We start from the raw sequence: 25,543 nt of genomic DNA, 5'->3' as shown, positions 1-25,543 counted from the left end.
ATGTTGTCTATTTACATAATTTAGGGATCAGGCAAGGGAGGTTTAATCCTAAATTATGCCGACTGTGTCTGCCAAATGTAAACTAATCTAAGGTAATTATGTAGGTTGTTCTGTTCAAATAAGCACTTTATAGACACATGAAAGAGACGTGTTTATTGTCTTAGCTTTTGAACAGTAACCTCCCAGTTTCAGCATCAATTTCGGCTTCGCTCCACTGAAACCAGCCAATATCCTGAGAACTAAAAGGAGCGGAAGGTTCTGGAATTCAAACAGCCTGCTGAGAAAGCAATGGAAGTCCCAAGCAAAAAAAAAAACAAAAAAAAAACAGAGAGCGAGAGAGAGGCCTAAGTTGTTGCTGTTAGGAAAACTTACAAATATGAAGTGTTTTGGTCTCTATCACAAAGTATTAAGGTCAATGACATATGGTTTGACCATGACAAAGAAGACAAAAAAATCTTGTTTAAAACACCTGTTTAAATTTTTAAGAAATGCCTCTTTGTGTCCATGTTGGATTCATACTGTTTTTAAGAATAGTTTAAATTTAATGACTCAAAATGTCATGCGGTGTAACTGTAAATTAATAAGTAACAGACTAAATGTGAGTGTGTTTGAATCAATGTCAGTGTACACATCTTAACCGTTATTTAAATAAATAATTTATTTTACAGATTTTTAAATTATTAGTTCAGTGATATAATTGTGTTTTGGGGATGTCGCAACATATGATGTTTTGCTAACCTTGCCTTGTGAAAAAAGATAAAATTATCTGATATTTTAAGAAACCTTGAGCCACACTGTATGATATCAGTTCCTGATTTTTCATTTTTTCATTTGTTTCAGCATGGTGGTTGCACCGCATGACTTTACTGGACAATTTTTAATTGACATTTTAAAAAAATGCCTCTTTGTGCTCATGTTGGATTCATAGAGTTCTGAAAAATGTTTTACAAATTTTAAGAAAACTTTAAATTGAATGACTCTAGAACTGTCATTCGGTGTAACTATCAAGTAAAAAGTAATGGACTAAATGTGAGTACGTTTGCATGTGAGTGTACACATCTTAACCATTATTTAAATAAATTATTTTAAACATATTTTTAAATGTAAAAGTGTTTTTACAAAAACCATACAGTATTAATTCATAGACATAATTATGTTTTTAGGAAATCACACATATGATATTTTACTAACCTGTCCATGTAAAAAACGATAAAAATATCAGATATTTCAAGAAACCTTGCCACAAAATATCTGATATTTTAAGAGACCTTGGCACACACTCTATGATATCACTTCCTGATTTTTTTTCCTTTTCCCCCTTTGTTTCAGCATGTTAGTTGCACCGTATGACTTTAGTGGACAATTTTTAATTGTCATTTAAAAAAAAAAAAAGCATCTTTGTACTCATGTTGGAATCATGCCGTTTTGAAAACTTTTACACATTTTAAGAAAAGTTTAAATTTAAGGACTCTAAGAATGTCATGCGGTGTAACTATCAAGTAATAAGCAATAGACTAAATTTGGGTACATTTGAATACATTTGAGTGTATACATTTTAACCAGCGTTTAAATAAATAATTAATTTTAAATCTATTTTTTAAATGTAAAAGTGTTTTTACAAAAATCATAAATTATTAATTCATAGATATAATTTTTTTGGGAAATTGCACCATATGATATTTTACTAACCTTTCCTTGTGAAAAAAAAAAAAAATCTGATATTTTAAGAAACCTTGACACAAAATATCTGATATTTTAAGAAATGTTGACAGACACTCTATGATGTCACTTCTTGATTTTTTTCCTTTTGCCCCTTTGTTTCAGCATGTTAGTTGCACCGCATGACTTTAGTGGACAAATTTTAATTGACATTTAAAAAAAAATTGTGCTCATGTTGGAATCATGCTGTTTTGAAAACTTTTACACATTTTAAAAAAAGTTTACATTTAAGGACTCTAAGACTGTCATGCGGTGTAACTATCAAGTAATAAGTAATAGACTAAATTTGGGTACATTTAAATACTTACACTTACGTACATTTAAAAATTTGAGTGTACACATTTTAACCAGACTTTAGATAAATGATTGATTTAAAATCTATTTTTAAATGTAAAAGTGTTTTTACAAAAATCATAAATTATTAATTCATAGATATAATTAAGTTTTTGGGAAATTAAAGCCTTGTGGAAAAAAATCTGATATTTTAAGAAACCTTGACACCAAATATCTGATTTTAAGAGACTTTGACACTCTAAGTTTGTTTCAGCATGTTAGTTGCACCACATGACTTTAGTGGACAATTTTTAATTCACATGTTTAAAATGCCTCTATTTGTGCTTATGTTGGATTCATATTATTTTTGAAAAAAAAAAAACTTTTTACACATTTTAAGAAAAGTTTCAATTTAATGGTTCTAAAACTCTCATGCGGTGTGACTATCAAGTAATAAGTAATAGACTAAATGTGGGTATATTTGAATACATGTGAGTGTACACATCTTAACCGTCATTTGAATGATTTTAAATGTATATTTCAATGTAGAAGTGTTTTTGCAAAATTCATAAATTATTACTTTATAAATGTAATTATGGAACTGCGCTATATGATATTTTACTAACCTTGCCTTTGTGAAAACCATGAAAATATCTGATATTTTAAGAGACCTTGACACACACTCTTTTTTTTTTCTTTGTTTCACCATGTTAGTTGCACCACGTTACTTTTAAATATAGTTTTAAATGTAAAAGTGGTTTTGCAAAAATGATAAATGATTAATTTATAGATATAATTACGTAACTGGGAAACTGCACCGTATGATATTTTACTAACCTTGCCTTTGTGAAAACCATAAAAATATCTGATATTTTAAGAGACCTTGACACACTCTCTGTGATATCACTTGCTGATTTTTTTCTTTGTTTCAGCAAGTTAGTTGCACCACATGACATTAGTAGGGAAAAAAATGCAATTATTCCAAAATATTTGATTTTTTTTAATTAATATTTTTTCTTTTTCATTATTGTGGTACTTATTCATCAACAAGCTTTCAAAATAAACCATTTCATAGAAAAGTAAACATTTTAGTTTATTAACTCATCAGTATGCACCAAAAAAACAAATAAGTGTTTGGTATTACTCACCTTTAAAGGGATAGTTCACAGAAATGTCATTACTTACTCACCCACATGTTGTTCCAAAACCCATAGGGCTTTCATTCATCTTCGTAATGCTGGCTCTTGCATCAGCAGCACCACAAGCATGCACCATGTTATTCGGAAAAGAAGAAATTGTTAAATAAAGTCGTTATTACACATGAAAAGTATTCTCATAGCTTTAAATTATGGATGAACCACATGTTCACATGGACTTTTTTATTGATGTCCATACTACCTTTCTGGGCCTTGAACGTGTCAGTTGCGCTGCTGTCTATGCAGGGTCAGAAAACTCTCGAATTTCATCAGAAATATCTTAATTTGCATGTGTAGATGAACGAATGTCTTACAGGTTTGGAACAACATGAGGATAAATAACTAATGACAGAATTTTCATTTGTGGGTGAACTGTCCCTTTAAGTGTGTTGATCCATTGCCTAAAACTTTTAAAACCTATTTCCTTCTGGTTGGATTCGAAACTCTATATGTGGTCACACCCATGCGAGGTCCCTTCCCCCTCTTCCTGTCCATCTCAATTAGAATCCCCTCAAAGCAGGCACTCAACAGGAGCCACACAATAATGCTAGTTGTTCCACTTCCTGTATTTCATCTGAGATGCCTGACTGGCATATGTCAAGAGGTTAGGTTAGCGTTGTGGAGAGAATTAACCAAAACAAGACAAGTTTAGTGAGTACTACAGGAACTGACACTTTTTTTAAGAAGTAATTCTTCTTTTCCGTTGGGACGTTAGCGCTTTTTCATTTGCAATACTCAATGTGGCTTTGATTTGATCACACTGTTTTCGACTAAACTTGTAAAGACACTCCAATGCGTCACGTGATCAGACGAATCTCTTTGTACCGATTTCTGGACCAGAAAAGATCAGTGTGGCGGCACGTGACACTGCTGCGGGGAGGAATGGTCCAGCTTATTGAAGAGAGGAAAAAACCTTCTTAGTCTTGACCCACATACCAAACATGTGGAGCAGGTGCAGCTGAGATGAGAGGGATTTGAGTTTGTGGGTTTTAAATGGTGGATATTTTGGGCCGTCAGACCGGGCTTGCTTTATTATGACACGCCATTTTCCCCCACTCGATATGGAGGGATGTGGGAAGGAGGAAAAAAAGAAAAATGAACGGAGATGCAATAATGAAGTAATATGGTTTGCAAGAACAGTATTGTTGCATCATATAGTCCGGGTCTCCTGGGAAAACAGGTGTTTGCATTTTTACTAATGAGAGAAAAAGTATCAGAGAGGCGGCAGGCAGGATCAGGTGTGTGCAAATACATGTCGCCTTTAGAATGTTTGACTAAGCTAATCTTTAAAAGAAATGCAAAAGATGGACAAAAATAAAGGAAGCAATAATATATTGAAATGTCTGACCAATAAAAAAAAAAAAAAAAAAGATTAGTATGCTCTCAAAGAGTAAAATTTTTTGCTATAGTATTGCTGTCCCTTTAAGTTAATGGTAGATAATGATCTTAATCTTACAATAAGGAATAGAAATGTACATATTCTTTAATATCTATCGAGTATCCTAATAAACACACACACATAATCTGATTAACAATATGATGTCAGTACACTGTGTATAACAATAAATGATTATTGTCAAGTTTCAAATTTACCTTTTTGTCACACCTTAGTGTGACATTTACTAGTCATAAATATTTCTTACAAGTCATGAAACTGTATTTTGCATTTGGAAATATTAAAAATACAGTATATATTTGTCCTTATTATTGAAATTTCCTTTTCTAATTTTACTTTAATTGTAATTAATTAATTAATTAAGTAATCTATCTTTTCCATTTTTCCATTTATATAAATGTTAAATGTTACATTTTTACTAGTCATAAATATTTCTAACCAGTCATGAAACTGTATTTTACATTATTTTTGATATTAAAAAATACAGTATATATTTGTCCTTGTGGCAGTTGGATTATTTAAATGTCTTTTTTCTAACTTCTTATGGAAATTTATTTATTACAATGTTTTAAATAATTGTTTGTTTTTAATTATTTAAATTCCATTTCTAATTTCACTTTAATTTTAATTACATATTTATTTAATCTTAAAACAAACAAAAAAGCATCCAATCAAATAAATAATTATTAAATAATAATTGAGTAATTTATAATAACAAATTATTATTTATATTACTTATCAATTTTGTAAATGATCATTTATTATACATTTTATTTTATATAATCTGATTAACAATTTGGCACCAAAACATTGTGCATAGCAATAAATGATTATCATCAAGGTCCAAAATGATCTTTTCATTTTTCCATTTAAATAAATGTTAAATTTACTAATATTTCTTACCAGTCTGTATTTTGCTGTATTTTTTATATTAAAAAAGTATATATTTGTCCTATATGTGGCAGTTGGATTATTTAAATGTCCTTCTCTGATTTCACTTTAATTTTAGTTAAAGTTTTAGTAATTTTGTTGTTTGTTTTTGTCATTTTATACGGTCTTAATAGTTAATAGTTTTAGTTATTTTACTACTGTTAACAATGAAAATGAGTAATTTTGAAGCTAATGTTTTTTTGTGTTTTTTTTGTATATTTTATTTCAAAAAACATTCTTTGAATAAATTTAGTTCCATTTAAAAGTTATAATCCTGTCTGTCACATCACCACCTAACTCAGTGAACATCTCTGAATATTGATTTAAAGCGGTAGTTACCCAAAAATGACAATTCTGTCATTAATTACTCACCCACTTGTTGTTCCAAACCTGTAAGACCTTCGTTCATCTTCAGAAAACAAATTAAGATATTTTTGATGAAATCCGAGAGCTTTCTGACCCTGCATAGACAGCAATGCAACTACAACGTTTAAGACCCAGAAAGGTTGTTTGGACATCGTTAAAATAGTCCATGTGACAACAGTGGTTCAACTTTAATTTTATGAAGCTACGAAAATACTTTTTGTGCACAAAGAAAACAAAAATAACAACTTTATTTCACAATTTAGTCTCTTAAGTGTTGTGTTTTCACGAGAGTACCATGACACATGCGTGTGGTGCTGCTGATGCACAAGCTGGCGTTTATTTTTGGGTGAACTGTTCCTTTAAACTGTGCATTTTGCATTTAGTGCGTGTTAATCATTGCCTCTGGTTAGCACATCTTATTAGATATGATCTTTTTTGGTCACTTTATACACTCTTCATATACACTCTTCACACTTGTCAAACACATGCTAAGCCGCACAGCTCTGAAGGGGAACTTTGTCTTTAGGTCGAGACAACACGATAAATAGACCTCAGCAGTGTGTGCCCTCTAGCGCTGCTTTCAAATGTAATAATGTGATTGATTTATGGGCCTGTTAAGTCTTTGCCTCATACATATTCCTGTTTGACTTGGCCTCCGGTTCCAGGCCGCGTGTCAGCGCGAGGAAAAATCAAGCAGGTGTCGGGACTGTCGCTCCGTCCGCGGCTTTTTTTCCTGAAGTTGTGGGGTGGAGTGATGTGTTCTCCCGTGGCATGACGATCACAGCCTCCTACTAAACCCACCAACAATCGCTCTTCCACCTCCACAGCGATAGGGTAGCTTTCCCGTGGTGACAGGCTGTAGCGGCGAATAAAAATAGAAGGCAATCAGGACAGTGTGGGGTGCAAGGCGGATTGGAGAGGGCTCCCTGCAGTTCGCTCTCAGCCCACTCCGCTAGCGGGATTTACATCCCATTAGCGCGCTGCTGGATTGGAGCAGACGGTCCTGCCTCTGCTTCTGAAGAGGCCTGAAATAGCAGCCCAGCCTGCGGTCCAGTTTGCTCCCTCTCGTTCTCTCCTCTGAGATTACTACTTACAGCTGTGTCTTCCCATGACTCCCACTTCTCATACTAAGTCATCCTACATGGTCGTATCCATTTGGTCAGCTGTCTTTTTAGTATGGTAACAATCTCCCTCTCCCTCCTTCGGCTGCTCTCTTCAGGGGTCTTAGCATGGCTACAATACTCTTCTAAAATAAGCAAAATTCTGAAAAACTGAAAAAATGCATCCAGTCATACTTGCCGGTATTTAAAAGGCTTTTTAAAAATAAAAAAAAATCCTAAATAATAATAATTCAATGAATAATTATTACACAGAATTGCATGCATTATTTATTTATTTATTAAAAAATGTTTATAATAAAATAAATAATTACAAATTATGATTTAATTTATACATTTTGTTTTCTATTTCTATTACTAATTTCATAATTACTATATTTGTAATAAATTATGATTATATGTAATTATTATAAATTATTATTATTTAATAAATATAAATTATTTCATTTATACATTTTATCCATCTATCTATCTATCTATCTATAATAAATTAATTTATAATTTATAGAAGTGAATTATTATTTAAATAATTGTAATTATTATTTAATAAATACTACTAGTATTTATAAATATTACTACTGTAATCTCTCTATCAAATTAAGTTTTTTGTTTAGAATTTATAACTTTTAAAATAAATTAATAAAATAATAATCTAAATAATCTATTCAAAAGTATGATCATGAGGGAACTCACATGACATAACGTGCATTCTATATATCTGATTTTTACGTATAAATTTGATAAATTATTATTTATTACACTTTTTTATGTTAAATATTTTTGAAAATATTTTTAATTCTGAAATAATATTAGGAATATTTACAAAATATTTTATATAAATAAATTAGAATAACTTAACTTAAATTAGATTATTTATTATACAGTTTATTTTGTATTTATTTTTGTAAAACGTATTTATTTGAAAACAAATATTATTATAAATTATTATTATTTTATGTGTGTGCATGTGTGTATAAGTATATATCACATTTTAGATGATTTCTTAAAATTAATTATTTATAACTCTAATTAATTATTTATAATTCTAAATGTGATGAGGAAGCTCATAAGGCATATTGTCCATTGGTCGCAAAACGTGTGACCACATGAAATCAAAATTACATTTTTTTAGCTTTATGGTTATATCTATTCGGTATATTTATATCTTGCATTTTCTCTTGCTAAACATTTTTTGTACTTTCCATTTTTTTGCCAGTGTATTTTCAGTTTAGCTTGTAAAGCAAAACGTAGAGAACCACTGATCTAGATTATAACTGCTAGTGTTACTATTGCACAATGGGGAACTGAGGGGAAAAAAATCAAACAGCACTCGTAATAACAAGACCGAATTTCGGTATTTTTGGCTTCTAGTTGTAATGTGGGTGTTTCCCAAAGGGAGTCACTGAATGTGGGTGGCTGGCTTACTCACTCGCTTCCCATCAGAGAGATGTTTAGAAACACTTGCCTGTACGTTGTAGTTATATAAACAGATACTTCTCCATAATTCAACTTTATTTAAATGATGACAGAAAACCTCATAGGGTGTAATTTGATATAATAATGTAAATTTCTTCTTCATTTGAAGTCTTTTTTGCACGTTTTGCATGAATGTAGTTTTGTATGGACAGGGTGTGGCATACGACACTCGTTAACCAAAACATCTGTTACCACTAAATTTGTTTGTTCATTTATTTACTACTTTAACAGAAACTGACTATAAAAACCCTCTACAACTAAACACTGCATCTAAAATTTCTTGTTGATTTCATAAAAGATCTGTAGATAGAATGAATTAGAGTTGCTATTATTCTAGTATTAATAAGTTTTTAAAATTAATAATTGGTGTTGTCAAATCACAATTTGTGTTTACATATTACTGTATGTATGTATGTATGTATATATGTATGTATATATAAAAACACATATATAATATATGTGTGTGCTTTTATATATACATATAATACATACAGTTGACATATTATGTAAACACAAACTTTTATTTTGGGTGAAATTAATCGATTTGACAACACTATTAATATTATCTTGAGTATTAATGCAATAATACTCATTTAGTTAGATATTTAGTTATGTATCTGTTAAAAATAAATGCAGTAAAAACAGTAGTATTGTGAAATACTATTACAATTTAAACAGTTCTCTATTTTTTATATATTTGAAGATGTTATAATGAAAAAAAGCATTTAGTTTAAATTGAAATGTTGTGTAAGATTATAAATGCATTTACTTTCTTTTTTGATCAGTTTAATGTGTCTTATATTAGTATAGTTTCTTTAATAAAAATCATTCTGACACTAAACATTAATTGTGTATACAAATTGATTATTTTTTACATTATATAATACAATATAATATAATATTATACTATATTATACATATAATAATAAAAATAGTTTTTAAGGCAACAATACTCTTCTAAAATAAGCAAAATCCTAAGTTATAAAATACAAAAATAAAATGCATCTAATCATATACTTGGAAGTATTTAGAATGAATTTTTAAAAATAAACAATTATTAAATAATAATTTAATTATTGAATTATTTCTTTAACATTGTTTATAATAAAAAAATAGTTATCTATCTACGTTAGTTTTGTATACAAATTTATTTGTTACATTAATTTTTATATATATACATAAATTGAATAGTATAATTAATATACATTTTATAATATAATACAATATGATATAATATATTATAATATAATATAATACAAAACAAAATTCTTAAGGCAACAATACTCTTCTAAAATAAGCAAAAAGTTATAAAATGAAAAAACAAAAACATCTAATCACATAATTTAAAAGGCAATTTTAAAAAATAATTATGAAATAATATTCAATTATTTAATTATTTCTTTATTTAACATTGTTTATAATAAAATAAGTAGTTATTATTATTCTATCTATCTGTGAATTTTATATACAAATGTGTGTATATATATACATCTTATAATATAATATAATATTCCAAAAAAAAGTTTTCTTTCCTATTTTCATCATTTTTTAATAGTGTATGGTCAGACTGGCTCTTGCTGACCTTATTTTTTATTTATTTATTTATTTTTTTGCTTAAAGCCTTTGTTGCTCAGGCTAATTTACTCCAGATGCTCAGAAACTCTGATCCTTGAAAACAACCTGTAAATGACCACAGATCTAATCATAGTCCTATAACATCACAGTACAGGAATGCTACAACACAACAATGTGGATTCCCCTCTCCTGCTTTGTGACATGCATAGCTACAAACGCATCAAAACATTTCCGTAACAACGCTTGGCTACAAAGGTTTAGACTAAACAGTTCAGATTCCGAATATGTGATTAACATGTGATATTATGTTTTCTCTCCAGTCTCAGAGCCCAATCTGAAGGTGCGGTCCAGGTTAAAGCAGAAGGTTGCAGAGAGGAGGAGCAGCCCACTGCTTAGGAGGAAGGAGGGGAGCATCATGACACCCTTCAAAAAGAGAGCCTTGGAGCTTCTGGGTAGGAGTTCCATCCCAAAATGCATCTCACAATTAGATGACACACCTGGGGCATAAACAATAAGGCTTCCTGCCGGTTGGATGTTCGCTGGTGGTTTCTCTCCAGTAATCACAGCAGCCGTCTCAGTGTGCTGATGTTGTTATGTAACAGCTGCTCTGGCAGGTGTCATCCGGAGCACCGTCCAGTCTGGTTTTGAGCCTTGGCCGCTTGAATGATTTTTCCATGGGGTTTCAGTCACTTGTGTATATTTATAATATATCAGTGGCAGCAGTTGGTGGTTGGTTTTGGAAACACAGTGGTCACAGATTGTCATCCAGTTCATGCAATGTAAATATGCCAGAGATGACATCATGACATCATGCTATTACTGATGACATGAGGTTAATTTTCATTTGTCTAAATCTATTCATTAATTTTAAAAGACATAAAAATTACAATATATACAGAGGATTTTTAAATATAAATTTATGAATTAAAATTCATTTTAATATTACAGGGGGGCAATTCAGAAGGAACAGGGGTGGTACAACTGTCCTGTTATCATAATGAAGTAAAAAGCTTCATTAAAAAGATGAAAGTCTTGGGGGCAAAAAAATCTTTATTTTATTAACCTTGTTTTGTAAAATAAATAAAATAAAATAAATAGAAACAAACTGGTACATTTTATAGATAATTGATATTTATCATAAATAAGTACATAAATAAATAAATAAATAAATAGGAGTCGGAATTATTAGCCGACTCCAGTGACATTTTATTTTATTTTATTTTATTTTATTTTATTTTATTTTATTTCAGTGATAATTGATATTTATCATAATAAAGAAAAAGCTTCATTAAAAAGTTGGGGGGGGGGGTGGCTTTATTTTATTAACATTGTTTTATAAAAATAAATAAATAAACAAACAAGCAGTTACGCAGGAAGTAACACATGGAATTATTAGCTGACTCCAGTGACATTTTATTTTATTTTATTTTATTGATACTTTGATATTTATCATAATAAGGAAAACAAACAAACAAACAAACAAACAGTTACGCAGGAAGTAACACATGGAATCATTAGCCGACTCCAGTGATATTTTATTTTATTTTATTTTATTTTATTTTATTTTATTTTATTTTATTTTATTTTATTTTATTTCATTTTATTTTATTTTATTTTATTTTATTTTATTTTATTTTATTTTATTTCATTTCATTTATTTTTATTTTGTTTTATTTTATGGATAATTGATATTTGTCATAATGAAGAAAATAAATAAACAAACAAACAAACAGTTACGCAGGAAGTAACACATGGAACTATTATCCGACTCCAGTGACTTTTTTTTATTTTATTTTATATCATTTTATTTTATTTTATTTTATTGATACGTTGATATTTATCATAATAAGGAAAACAAACAAACAAACAAACAAACAAACAGTTACGCAGGAAGTAACACATGGAATCATTAGCCGACTCCAGTGATATTTTATTTTATTTTATTTTATTTTATTTTATTTTATTTTATTTTATTTTATTTTATTTTATTTTATTTTATTTCATTTTATTTTATTTTATTTCATTTCATTTATTTTTATTTTGTTTTATTTTATGGATAATTGATATTTGTCATAATGAAGAAAATAAACAAACAAACAAACAAACAGTTACGCAGGAAGTAACACATGGAACTATTATCCGACTCCAGTGACTTTTTTTTATTTTATTTTATATCATTTTATTTTATTTTATTTTATGACAAGGTAAAGTTAGTTATAAAATTAGGAATTAATAATGCATGAATTATTGTATGTGTGTGTGTGTGTGATAGAATAAATATTGAAAAACATTGAAAATATTTATAAATATACTGTATGCGTGGATGGATGGATGGATGGATGGATGGATGGATGGATGGATGGATGGATGGATGGATAGATAGATAGATAGATAGATGTTGTTATGAAAATGTTAATATTGCACATTGACAACCACATGCATTCAAAGTGCCGGTAAAATATACCTGGAATTTACTTGACATTTAATTTTATATAAAACCATTTGTTGAAACCATTGAAACTGTTTCAGAACCATATGAAGGATTTATAGATCTACAGTTTATATATTATCAATAATGTCTGTACTTGCACTTAAAATATCCATTTAATATCATTTTCCCCAGAATCCACAGCCAGCAGCAGTGCACCGGGATCAGGGCCCAGTTCACCCAACGGGGCCTGCAGTGCCTTGGGGGCTGAAAACGGACCCTCCTCTCTCCCAGTCACCACACGTACTGAGGTACTTACATTAAACATGTTTTATTACAGGTATGCAAGTCTATTAACAGTTAAGCTTTCGCACAGCAGTTTCATCAAAGCTTTCCTGAAAGATTAAAACCTGTACGACAAAAAGAAAAGTTGATGGCCACCAGGCCGTGCCCGTAAATTTCTTCGACACAAGCCCAGCCTGTCCTCATGCAGCTATGAAAACACAACTCTGTCTCTACAGCCTGCGACCTGCTTGTCCGTCTCAGTCCAATGCAAACGGCTCCCAGCACGGACAATAAAGAGTCAGTTCACTTCCTCCCACAAACTCCTGCTCTGTACCGCTAACCTTTACTGGCATAGCTATGTGGTTTTCTTTGCCTGCAGCCCTCGTAAAGCTCAGGGCAAGAAAGAGTAGATCAGATATAGCTCAAAATAAAGTTACGTTCAAGGCTCACCTATGGATATTCTCACTAACAACCTTCAAAATAGTGTGCAGGTTCCAGGTTCAGTAGATGTTAAGCTCAATCGACTATATATATAGTAGTGCGGAGTGGTGTTCTGAAATAAGGAAGCAAAATAAAACTGTATAAAAATTTGTTAATATAATATGTGTGTGTACTGTGTGTACTTATACGTATATATAAATACACACATACATGCATATATTTAAGAAATGTATTATATAATTATATTAGTGCTGTCAAACGATTAATCGTGATTAATCACATCCAAAATAAAACTGTATAAAAATTTGTTAACATAATATATGTGTGTGTACTGTGTATACTTACAAGTATATATAAATACACATATACATGTATATATTTAAGAAATGTAAGCAATATATATTTATATTAGTGCTGTCAAACGATTAATCATGATTAATCGCATCCTAAATAAAAGTTTTTGTTTATTATATATATGTGTGTGTACTGTGTATATTTATTATGTACATATAAATACACAGAAATGCATGTATATATTTAAGAAAAATATGTTTTATATTTATATAAAATATAAATTATATAAATATAAATATATACATGGAAATATTTGCAAAAAATATATGCTGTATGTGTGTGTATTTATATATACATAATAAATACACAGTACACACACATATATTATGTAAACAAAAACCTCTTTGGATTTTGGATGTGATTAATCGCGATTAATCGTTTAGCAGCCTATATGAATATATACATGTAAATATTTCTTAAATGTATACATTCATATATACGTATAAGCATACACAGTACACAAATGTTATGTAAAAACCTTTTATTTTAGATGTGATTAATCGATTTGACAGCACTATAAAATACTCACTGCTCCAACATTTTAGGGACAAAACCTAAAAATAAATAAATAAATCAAGATTAATTAAATATGCAAATTCATTGTATTGTGAAAAAAAAAAAAAAATTATAACTTTTTCTGTGTAAAGTTATATTCAGTTTTGATTCATTTTCATGAGAGCATAATGACTAAAATGCTAATATGATCATAAAAATTAAGAGAATAACATTACAGCTCAAATTCTACAATGGTTTTAGCAGAACAACTACTGTATTTTCATTAAACAATAAACTTCATATTTTTATTTTAAATAGTTAAAAAATGGGCCTAATTCAATTAAGTGCCTCCCGTTACGTTAACAAAACAGAATTATTTTTGTGTTTATCAACATCACACCACAATACTGTCAATCAGGGCTGCACAATTTATCAAAATTGAACCAAAAGTGCTTTAATAAATGATAAAATCGATAGGCTGCGATATAATCAAATAATGATGCACTTATGTTTTAAAGTGAAGCACGGCACTGTGTTCATTTACACATGAGCAGCTCATGTTCCATTGTTTTCAGTGTCTTACGGTGAAATTTATATTATTATTATTATTTTTTTAAAATAATTTTAATACGAATTTCATAATCATATTATGGGCCAAATTATAAGGCCCTACAATCAAGCTTAAATATTAATTGCAGTAATCTGAAAAATCACAATTTGTGTTTTTTTCACCACATCATTTAGTCTTACTTTCAATATAGCATAACCTGTTTTGAACCCAAAATATTCCTTTAGGAACACGGAGGGCTTTTCCCATTTGCCGATGTTCATTAGCTCCCTCTGACTCACTTCCTGGTGGCTTCACGGCTTGGTTCCTCCGGGTCCCTGTGGACTTTGCTCACAAAGAGGTGTATTCTGGGCAAATGTGACATGTCTCTGTGAAGCCTCAGCTTAGCAGCTGTGTTATTCTTCAACACCACTGTTTACACTCCCATGGACCTCCAATGCAATAGCCGACAAGGAATGCTTATTGCACTGCGATCCAGGGTCGAGGTGGTGGGTGGTTGAGCTTAATTGATCCACCAGCCGCTGGTAGCCAAAGACACGTTAACAACACAAACACGGCCGATCGCTATTGTATTGACACAAGCTTGACGTCTCGTGGATCGTACCGGCGCTACCCGCAGACACCGCGCCAGTTTCGAAAGCCAGCCGTGATTGTGATCCGTTACATTGGGTATCTTCTTTCAGAGGGAACTGGTCCCCTGGGTCAAATAAGGCCGGATATCCACATACAGGTCAGTGAATAGGCAGGAGGGATTGGAGGGTAAACAGTACAGCCCCTCTGCCACATGCTGATGGGCCGCACCACTGGATAGAGGAAGTACAGTTGAAAACTGATCAGAAAGACTGCAGTGAGACTGTTTTTTCCTCTGATACAGTTCGGTTTGAGAAATGATAGCGACTGGGATACGACTCTGCGTTTGTGGGCTTCTCTGGGGCCTTGGTTTTACGGCCTCCAGTTGAGCTCACACAGCTCCGCTGTGGCAGGAACAAAACCGTCATTCGTTTTAGTACGTTAAAGTTTATTGTTCTGTTGCTATTGCTCTTTCCAATGGTCCATGGTGGGATTTCAAAATATCTCTCTTTCTCTCTTCTTCCCTCCCTCCCTCTCTCTCTTTTTCCATTACAGCGGTGGCCATCACAGCCGAGGTTATTAGGGCCTGAAAGCTCGGTGTCTGTGTTAAATCTCTATACGTCTCCATCGCTGCCCAATATCTCCCTGGGTCTCTCGGCTGCCTCTTCTCCCATAAGCGTAAGTGAAATAATGCATCGTCTTTCATAACTTCCCCTGTTAAAGCAAGTTCATACCATGTCTGGATTTTTGGCATGAACAGCATGACACAATGCGTCCCTATGAACTCTGTAACACTGAATCAGACTGAAATGAGTACGGCAGAACAATTTATTTAGGCTTTTATTAAGATAAGTGAAACAAAATCTTGAAACATATTTTAATATTTTAGTTTATATTTAATATTTTAAATAAAAGAATATATATATATATATATATATATATATACACTGCTGTTCAAAGGTTTGGTATCAGTAAGATTTTTAATGTTTTTTAAAGCTGTTTTTCTGCTCATCAAGGCTGCATTTATTTGATCAAAAATACAGAAAAAACAGTAATATTGTGAAATAAAATTGCAATTTAAAATAACAGTTTTCTATTTTTATATACTTTAAAGTATAATTTATTCTTGTGATGAAAAGATGTCATTACTCCAGTCTTCAGTGTCACATGATCCTTCAGAAATCATTTGTGTGTTGTGTTAAACTGATAAAATGTCATAGTAAAGACTTACATTGTTACATTGTTATTCTTTTTTTAAGTTCTATATTATATAAGTAATAAGTATATTAAAATAGAAAAGAGTTGTTTTAAATTATAAAAATATTTCACAATATTAATTGTTTTCTGTGTTTTTGATCAAATAAACACTTGGTGAGCAAGAGACTTCTTTAAAAACAATAAAACTCTGATCCCAAACTTTTGAATGGCAGTTTAAATACATATTTAAATATTTAAATATTCTTTTTTATAAAATATAATATTATATTATATATCTCTAATAATTAATATAATGTATTTATAGAATATAGTTTAGAAATATTATATTTAATTAATTAATTAATTATTAATATAATGGTATTATATGATATTTCTCCTGCTTGTGTGATATTGTTAATTTACCGATCAAAGGTTTGGAGTTATTAAGATATTTTAATGTTTTTGAAAGAAGTCTAATAAGCTAAGAGTTTATTTGTTATTATGTGTATATTTACATACATATATATATATACACACACATATACAGTTAAGTCAAAAGTTTACGCAAAATGTTAATTCTTTTATCAAAATAAGCAGGATCATACAAAATGCATGCATTTTTTTTATTTAGTACTGACCTGAATACGATATTTCACATAAAAGACGTTTACATATAGTCCACAAGAGAAAATAATAGTTGAATTTATAAAAATTACCCGCTTCAAAAGTTTACATACACTTGATTCTTAATACTTGTGTTGTTACCTGAATGATCCACAGCTGTGTTTGTTTGTTTAGTGATAGTTGTTCATGAGTCCCTTGTTTGTCCTGAACAGTTAAACTGTCCGCTGTTCTTCGGAAAAATCCTTCAGGTCCCACAGATTCTTTGGTTTTTCAGCATTTTTGTATATTTGAGCCCTTTCCAACAATGACTGTATGTTTTTAAGATCTTTTCACACTGAGGACAACTGAGGGACTCATATACAACTATTACAGAAGGTTCAAACGCTCACTGATGCTCCAAAAGAAAACACGATGCATTAAGAGACGGGGTGTAAACTTTTGAACAGAAAAAAAATGTGTGCATTTTTCAAAGATGTGTGCGTAAATATCATATTTTTTTAATTTAGTACTGCCCTTCAGAAGCTGCAGGAGATACTTACATGTTCCCCAGAAGACAAATTGAGTTAAATTTACCCTGATCTTCAAATTCAAAAAGTGTTCACCCCCAGCTCTCATCAATGAGCATTTGAACCTTCTGTAATAGTTGCATGTGTATATATATATATATATATATATATATTATAACATTTAAATATGATATATAGATCTCATATTATTTTGTTGTCACTCTTGGTTTAAGTCGTCACTCAACTGTAAGGTATTCAGGACTTTATTATTAAAAAAACACATTTTTAATTTGTCTCTTTTAAATTCCAGTTTATAGTCACCAAGACCGATTAAATTCTAATGAATTTAATGTGGATGTTTACACTGATAAATGAGGGGAAATGTAGTTTATGGCCTTGGCTCAGCTGCATATTGCTTTGACTGTTGAAAGACTAGCCATCACTGGCTGACTGGATGATATGTGTAGCCTCAGGGTGCTGGCCTTTGACCTTGGGGGATTTTATAGGCCTTAGATAAATATTGTGCTTAAGTGTCTGGTGTCGGTTGCACTCCAGCCCTCCCCAGTCACCTCATCCATTACTGCTGTTTAAAGTCCAGCCAAAGCAGAATAATCAAGTGTAACTCCAAAATAATCTTTAATCTTAAGTTAATTTGCAGTTTAAATAGTTTATAGCTCCCTACCTAGAAAATTAAACAAACATGAATACATTTGTATACATATATTTGGCTACAAGAGACATTTTGATCTGAACAATCCAAGACCCTCCCATAAAATCCACTGTTTATCAGAACACATCAGTGAATTCATTCAATACATTTGCAAGTGAACCAGTAGAAATAAATATACCATATCTTCTTTATCACCTGTCAGGCTGCTTTAGGATTTCAAGAGAAGCATGTTGAGGGTGGTGGTGTATCAGCGGTCATTCAGGGTTTGCCCACCCAACTTCTGGGTCCAGTCCCCTTGTCTGTTGCGATGGAGACCAAAGTGAGCAGCAGCCACCAAGCTCTCTTGCAGCACCTCCTCCAGAAAGAGCAACTCCGCCACCAAAAGATCCTCTCTACTGGTGAGAACATCAGAGACACTTTGATATACAAGATTCTTAAGAATACTTCAGAATTCTTTTTCAGTTGAATAAAATAAATCTTTTTTCACAGCTTTCACTTGGCATTGTTAAGTTACAGGTACATTCCCCACTGGAGCAACATGGGGTTAAGTGTTGGTTGCTCAAGATTTTCCCTTGTGGGGTTTGAACCTGTAACCTTTTAGCCTGTGGCTTTTTTTTTTAGTTTTTAAAGGACTAGTTCACCCACAAATTGTCATTTTCTCACCCTCATGTCGTTCCAAATCCGTAAGATCTTCGTTTATCTTCGTAACACAAATTAAGATATTTTTGACTCTGCAAAGACAGCAACGCAGCTACAATGTTCAAGGCCTAGAAAGGTAGTAAGGACATTGTTAAAATAATCAGTGGTTCAATCGTAATTTTATGAAATCTTAGTGAAATCTGTCAATTCAAATCTGTAGAGTCCATATCACCTTCAGTGTAAACTGGGGCAGAAATCATGTAGTGTATTCCAGCCTTGGAATCATATCATTCAGACTGATTTGTGAACTGAATCAACTGATTCATTGAGAAGAACCAACCTAAATGAATGATTCATTCACAAATTAAGCATTACTCCCTCTCTAGGCAACATGCCAAGGAGATCTGGAGTAAGTAAATATGTCAGTATTTCATTTTGGGCGCACTGTTTCTTTAAAATGAAACCTGTGAGGGTGAAACTGTTCTATTCTGTTAGATTTATATTTACCAGATCCATATGTTTTGTTACATAGGTCAAAGTCCTGTGCATCCTCCTTCTCCGTTGGCCATGATGGAAAGCTCTCCGAGCAGCACCCGACCCAAACTGCCCCGTCACCGGCCCTTAAATCGAACCCAATCGGCTCCGCTGCCCCAGAGCACACTAGCTCAACTTGTGATTCAGCAGCAACACCAGAACTTCCTGGAGAAACAGAAACAGTACCAGCAACAGGTCCACATCAACAAGGTACAATCATTTAACTGACCCGTCGTGATTTTAATGCTATCATGGGAAGATGAGGATGTAGCTGAATGATTATGTTGTCATCCCAAAGCACATTTTCCTTGAAATACCATTTAGTTCACATGGGAACTAAAGTTAGACAGCCCATCTCCATTATGGAGGGAAAAACCTGTTCTGGGTTCAGAAGCGGCAGTTGAATTAGCATAGCTTAAGGCATCAGTTGCATGCTAACACCACAAAATTGCACATGGACAAGTTCAAATGGGCACCGAAGTGGATAGAATACATACTTTTGTTCCCCTGTGGAAATATTTGTGTTTCTGTACACCAGCAGCCATGACCTGGCCATCCGTTTAAGTGCAATTATTCTGCCGCGCATGCAAGGTTAGCGACACGGGAGGCTCGCGCTGTGAAAGACTCCATTGTTAGCGGGAGCTTGCAGATTGATCTGCCTTATTATTGCTGAGAGTGCTATGGGAAATTCAAGGTTACAAGTGCAATTTTCAGACATAAAGATCAAAAGTGCCCAGAGAGCACTTGTTTTGGCTATTTATTGTTATGGCCTCAGTCACCAGAGGCGTGTACAAAAAAACAGTCTGGTCTGGGTTACGAATGACCGGTGTAGTTGCGTGACTGTAGTTTGAAAGTTGCGAACTGAGTTGTTTTTCATGTTCAAATGATGTGAAACTGTAGCAAATCATGTTTAAATACATGATTTAGAATACATGACACAGGTGCTTAGAAATGCAGTCTTTGTATTCATGTTGGTGTTATATGAATTTGAAAATTGATTGTAAGTCTGAATTTACTGACTCTAAAAATGGCATGTGGTTAAATCATCAAGTAAAAACTTAAAACATATTTTCCCTACACCTTGGATACATGTAAGTGTACAAAAATAGTTACGTTTTTGAAAGTTAATCGAATTATGAATTCACACATTTACTCACCGTCAAGCCATCCTAGGTGTATGTGACTTTTTTATTTCAGACGAATACAATCAGAGTTATATTAAAAAATGTCCTGGCTCTTCCAAGCTTTATAATTGCAGTGAATGGGTGTTGAGATTTTGAAGCCCAAAAATGCATCCATCCATCATAAAAAGTACTCCACATGGCTCCAGGGCCTGCTAAAGTGAATCGATGTGTTTATGTTCAAAAAAATATCCATTTTAAAACTTTATAAACCGTAATCTCTAGCTTTCACTAACTGTCGTGCTCACGTTCAAGAGAGAGTGGGGTTCCAGCAGATGACGTAGGATGTCGGCAAATGCTGTGTCGAACGCGGAAGCGCAGTGGAGAGAGCGAAACAAAACACCAGTAACGAATTAGAAATACAAAATGAGGATTTGTAAAGAAAAACGTCAAAGGACTTTGATGTATGTTAAAGAGAGACTGGTTTTCTTTTGCTGTAAACAAAACTTGGTTCTCGCGAGACTAGCATATTCTCACCGGAGAGAATATGGAGAGAACGCCTATGTTTTACGCCATCCGCTGGAACGGCACTCTCTCATGAATGCATGTACGACAGTATCACTTTGACATTTCTAACTTAACACCCCCCAAAACAATTGAAAATAATGTTAATTCACAAATTTAAACATGCCTATCATAGAAGAGATGTATCCAAATCTTATTTATAAATTGCATTTACAGTTGAAGTCAAAAGTTTTCATACACCTTGCAGAATCTGTAAACTTGTAATTATTTTACCAAAATAAGAACAATCATACAAAATGCATGTTATTTAGTACTGACCTGAGTAAGATATTTCACATAAAAGACATTTACATATCATCCATGAGAGAAAATAATAGTTGAATTTATAAAAATGACCCTGTTCTAAAGTTTACATACACTTTGGCCTTTTTTCATGCTTTTTTAATGGACAGGACAGTAGAGTATGACATGAAAGTGTGGGGTGGAGAGTTGGGAACAGGATTGGCAAAGGACAACGAGATGGGACTCAAACTTGGGTCATCAGAGGTGCAGCACTATATGTCAGTGTGCTAACCGCTAGGCTATCAGCACTGACACAGCTGTGTTTTTTATTTAGTGATAGTTGTTCACGAGTCCCTTGTTTGTCCTGAACGGTTAATCTGTCCGCTGTTCTTCAGAAAAATCCTTCAGGTCCCACAAATTTTGTGGTTTTTCAGCATTTTTGTGTATTTTAACCCTTTCCAACAATGACTTTATGATTTTGAGATCCATCTTTTGACACTGACGACAACTGAGGGACTCATATGCAACTATTACAGAAGGTTCAAATGCACACTGATGCTTCAGAAGCAAATACGATGCAGTAAGAGCTGGAGGTGTAAACTTTTTGAATTTGCAGATCAGGGCAGATTTAATTTATTTTGTCTTCTGGGAAAGTATCTGTAGATTCTGAAGGGCAGTACCAAGGAACCAAGTGTATGTAAACTTTTGAACAGGGTCAGTTTTATAAATTCAACTATTATTTTCTCTTGTGGACTATATGTAAATATCTTTTATGTGAAATATCTTATTCAGGTCAGTACTGAATAAAAAATAACAAGCATTTTGAATGATCCCTGTTATTTTGGTAAAATAATTAACATTGTGCAGATTCTGCAAGGTGTATGTAAACTTTTGACTTCAACTGTATATGTGTTTTAAGTTAAATAATAGATCCTACAAAACAAATGAGCGTCATTTAATTGACCTGCTTTTCCATTTGTACCATAAAAGTGTTGTGATGTGACTGGAAGCGACTCCTAATTATTCTCACTAATTATTTACAAGTAAATAATCTCTCTGTAACCCTAAACTGTTGTAGCTAGGAGTAATAAATGATTTTTGAGAGAAATGAGGTCATGAATGCTGTGAAATCAGGGATTAGCTTTCTGGCTTAATCACTGAATGTTTTACCTGTGCTAAATAGGGCACCTGTGTAATTTCACATCCGCTTACAGGCTTTAGTGGAAGATATAAAAAGTATTTTACTAATTCCAGGACACAAAAACTATATTTACTTAACGTAGGATATATTTATATGAGGCTCCCAGTTTGGCTGTTATTCCGTCTTGTGAATGAGTTCCAATTCTGGTAAACGACAGTGTTTGTGTTGCCACAGAAACAATAAATCACTGACTGACTAAAACACTTATGAACATCCAGAACATCCAATAACAAATGATGTTTCTCTCTCCCACAGATGCTTTCGAAATCAATCGAGCAGCTTCGTCAGCCAAACGTCCACCTGCAGGAGTCGGAGGAGGAAGAGGGAGAGGATTTTCATGACCAGGCCATGCAGGAGGACAGCTCGCCCTCTGCTGGCGTCATCAGGAAGCACAGCCCCGACAGCATCCGCAGCAACACCTCCGTTTCACCCGTAGGGCCACTGGACACTCATCCCGGAGTCATCCGGGTGAAAGAGGAGCCCATTGCCAGTGATGATGAGACAATGGTCACTCAGAGCCTGGCCGACAAGCAGAGCTCCTACATTCACCAGGTTAAAGGGAGGGTGGTGATCCAGGCCATGATATGAAACGACAGATACATCTTCACACTCGCACACGAAGGCACAGGCTAACATACTGTACACGCCACATGCTTACATGACACAGAGCTTCAGAACTGGTCTCATTCGTGAACTTGTGAAGTGGTCTCTGTATTGTACGTTGTATGTTTTGTATATAATTGAATAAGATGAGAATTTAGCCAACTTGGTCTTTTAAATGCTACGAAGCAGTTTTTGATTGTTTGTTGAAATGATAATTTAAGAAATCCTTTCTACTTTCTACCCACCCTTTGAGAAACAGCACCTCTTGTAGGATATTTCTGTGATTTCCAATGGCACTATGGATTTCTTATAGACCTTTCTTTGCTTTTTATGAATGTTATTATAAAGATATGTTACAGTTTGTATAATGAAAAAAAAACTTTGTTTGCTGAGAGACTCCTAAATTGTCTGGAAACCATGAAAATCCATACAAAAACAGAATAAAGGGAATATTTTAGGTTTTAACACAAGTTAAACCCAGTTAACAGCACTTGTAGGATAATGTTGATTACCACAAAATTTTAAAAAGAAAATAATATATAATATAATATACACAATCTCTCAAAAGTTTTTGAACAGTAAGATTTTTTTCATGTTTTTTAAAGACTCCTCTGCTCACCAAGCCTGAATTTATTTGATCCAAAATACAGCAAAAGTAATACTGTGAAATATTTTTACTATTTAAAAGAACTGCTTTCTATTCTAATTTATTCCAGTGATCAAATCTACATTTTCAGCATTTACTCCAGTCTTCATTAATTATAGAAATTGATACTTTTATTTCTCAAGGATACTTTAAATTGATCAAAAGTGATGATAAAGATATTTATAATGTTACAAAGATTTCTATTTCAGATAAATGCTGTTCTTCTGAACTTTCTATTTATTGAAGAAACCTGAAAAAATTCTACTCATCTGTTTTCAGTAACGACTGGAGTAACGATACTAAAAATGTAGTTTTGAAATCACAGTAATAAATTACATTTTAAAATCTATTTAAATAGAAAACAGTTATTTTAAATAGTAAAAATATTTTAAAATTTTACTGTTTTTTGCTGCACTTTGGATTAAATAAATGCAGGCTTGGTGAGCAGAAGAGACTTCTTTAAAAACATTAAAATCTTACTGTTCAAAAACTTTTGACTCATAGTGTAATATAGTATAATAACTTTACAAAAATTGTAGTTAGATGTTCTATTGAAACATTCTAATCATAGGCATTCTGTTTTATGTAAAATGACAGCAAAAACCATACTAAAATCATGTTAGCATGCATATTGCTTACATACTATTGAATTGGTGAGTATTGTAATGGATTGGCGTCATTCATTTTTCCAATTGCTGTAGTAATCAATGTTATGCTGTGTGCTGTCGATTGAGCTCAATTTGTATTGAAACCCAGAACATTCCTTTAACGGTTGGAACAAGATCGGGAAAGCTCTAGAATGACATTCTGTGTTCCCTGTTCTCCTGTGGCCCAAATCGAAGGCTGCCCTGGATCGTGAGCAGCGCTCTGCTCCTTGCTGAATTTTGAGAGGGAGAGAGTTGTAGAGGAAATGCCTGGTGGAAGCCAGGAATCAGAATGATTCATGAGCGCAGGAATGCTGGGAGAGGACAACTCCACGCTGAAGTCAGAGGGCCCAGCAGTGAGCTCTGATTTACTGTTGAGGCAAATTACAAAGTGAGTGAGGAGACGGCGGGGGGGAGCCCCTTTTTAAAACCAATCATTTCCTCTGTATTCCCACGTGATGTGTTTACCACGACATGCAGGCTTGATGTTACTTCGGTAGAAAAAAAAAAGGTAATCGTTCTGTTCTCTCCTGAGGCGGTGTTGCCATTTGTTGGCCGTCTTCTTCATGAAGTGCTCGGATCAACTCGCGTGATAGTTTCGAGAAACATACGACCGTCATTTTTTTGTTAGTGAGCCATCTTTTCTGTATTTTTCTTTTTTATTTCAAACATTTGGTGTAAAACTGTTCGTTTTTGTGACTCTGAAAAACAACTTGAAGAGGAAAACATGTTTAATTGATGTGAGCCATCACTCTGTCCGCAAATAGTCTGTGAGTCAACCTGAGCTGGCCTGTTTCGTTCCTGTTGTCTGTTCCACTGTTCTGGATGTTAATAAGAACTGTCCGCTAGCGATAGAATGTCACATTTAGTTTGTAACCGTACGCGTTCCCTTCTATCGCAGATCACCTTTTTTAAATAAAGCTCTTTTCCATCCTGTACTTCTCTGGACTGTTTTCTTTACTTGATATGTTTAATGAGTGAATTTCCTAAATAAACAGAATTGGAGTATGAAATGTTGCTCCCTAACAAACTTTCCCACACTCGGCCGAGTCCGATGGGGCGATACAGAGGTTTTAGTCTCTGACTTTGAAGGCTTTCGGAACGGGGCTTTGAAGTGAACATGAGAGGTTCCCTAAGTCTGCATTAAAGCTGTTAAGATAA

General features: G+C 32.8%; 1 protein-coding gene across 4 annotated transcripts in view; it reads left to right on the top strand.

Annotated features, from left to right (window-relative positions):
• The window catches only part of hdac9b (histone deacetylase 9b), a 78,117-nt gene extending 52,797 nt beyond the window's left edge, over window positions 1-25,320 (top strand). For all 4 annotated transcript variants that reach the window (XM_051131225.1, XM_051131227.1, XM_051131226.1 and 1 more), the window contains 6 exons: window positions 10,370-10,501; window positions 12,673-12,788; window positions 15,746-15,868; window positions 18,390-18,585; window positions 19,359-19,570; window positions 22,745-25,320. In XM_051131225.1, the coding sequence (XP_050987182.1) occupies window positions 10,370-10,501; window positions 12,673-12,788; window positions 15,746-15,868; window positions 18,390-18,585; window positions 19,359-19,570; window positions 22,745-23,077 (1,112 nt within the window). In that variant the 3' untranslated portion in view covers window positions 23,078-25,320. The remainder of the gene's footprint in view (window positions 1-10,369; window positions 10,502-12,672; window positions 12,789-15,745; window positions 15,869-18,389; window positions 18,586-19,358; window positions 19,571-22,744) is intronic.
• The last annotated feature ends 223 nt before the right edge of the window (window positions 25,321-25,543 follow it).

This window comes from Labeo rohita, chromosome 16 (genome assembly GCF_022985175.1).
Source record: "Labeo rohita strain BAU-BD-2019 chromosome 16, IGBB_LRoh.1.0, whole genome shotgun sequence".
In the NCBI taxonomy this organism is placed as follows: domain Eukaryota; kingdom Metazoa; phylum Chordata; class Actinopteri; order Cypriniformes; family Cyprinidae; genus Labeo; species Labeo rohita.
Note: the sequence above shows the minus strand (reverse complement) of the source record. Positions and strands in the feature narration are given on the sequence as shown.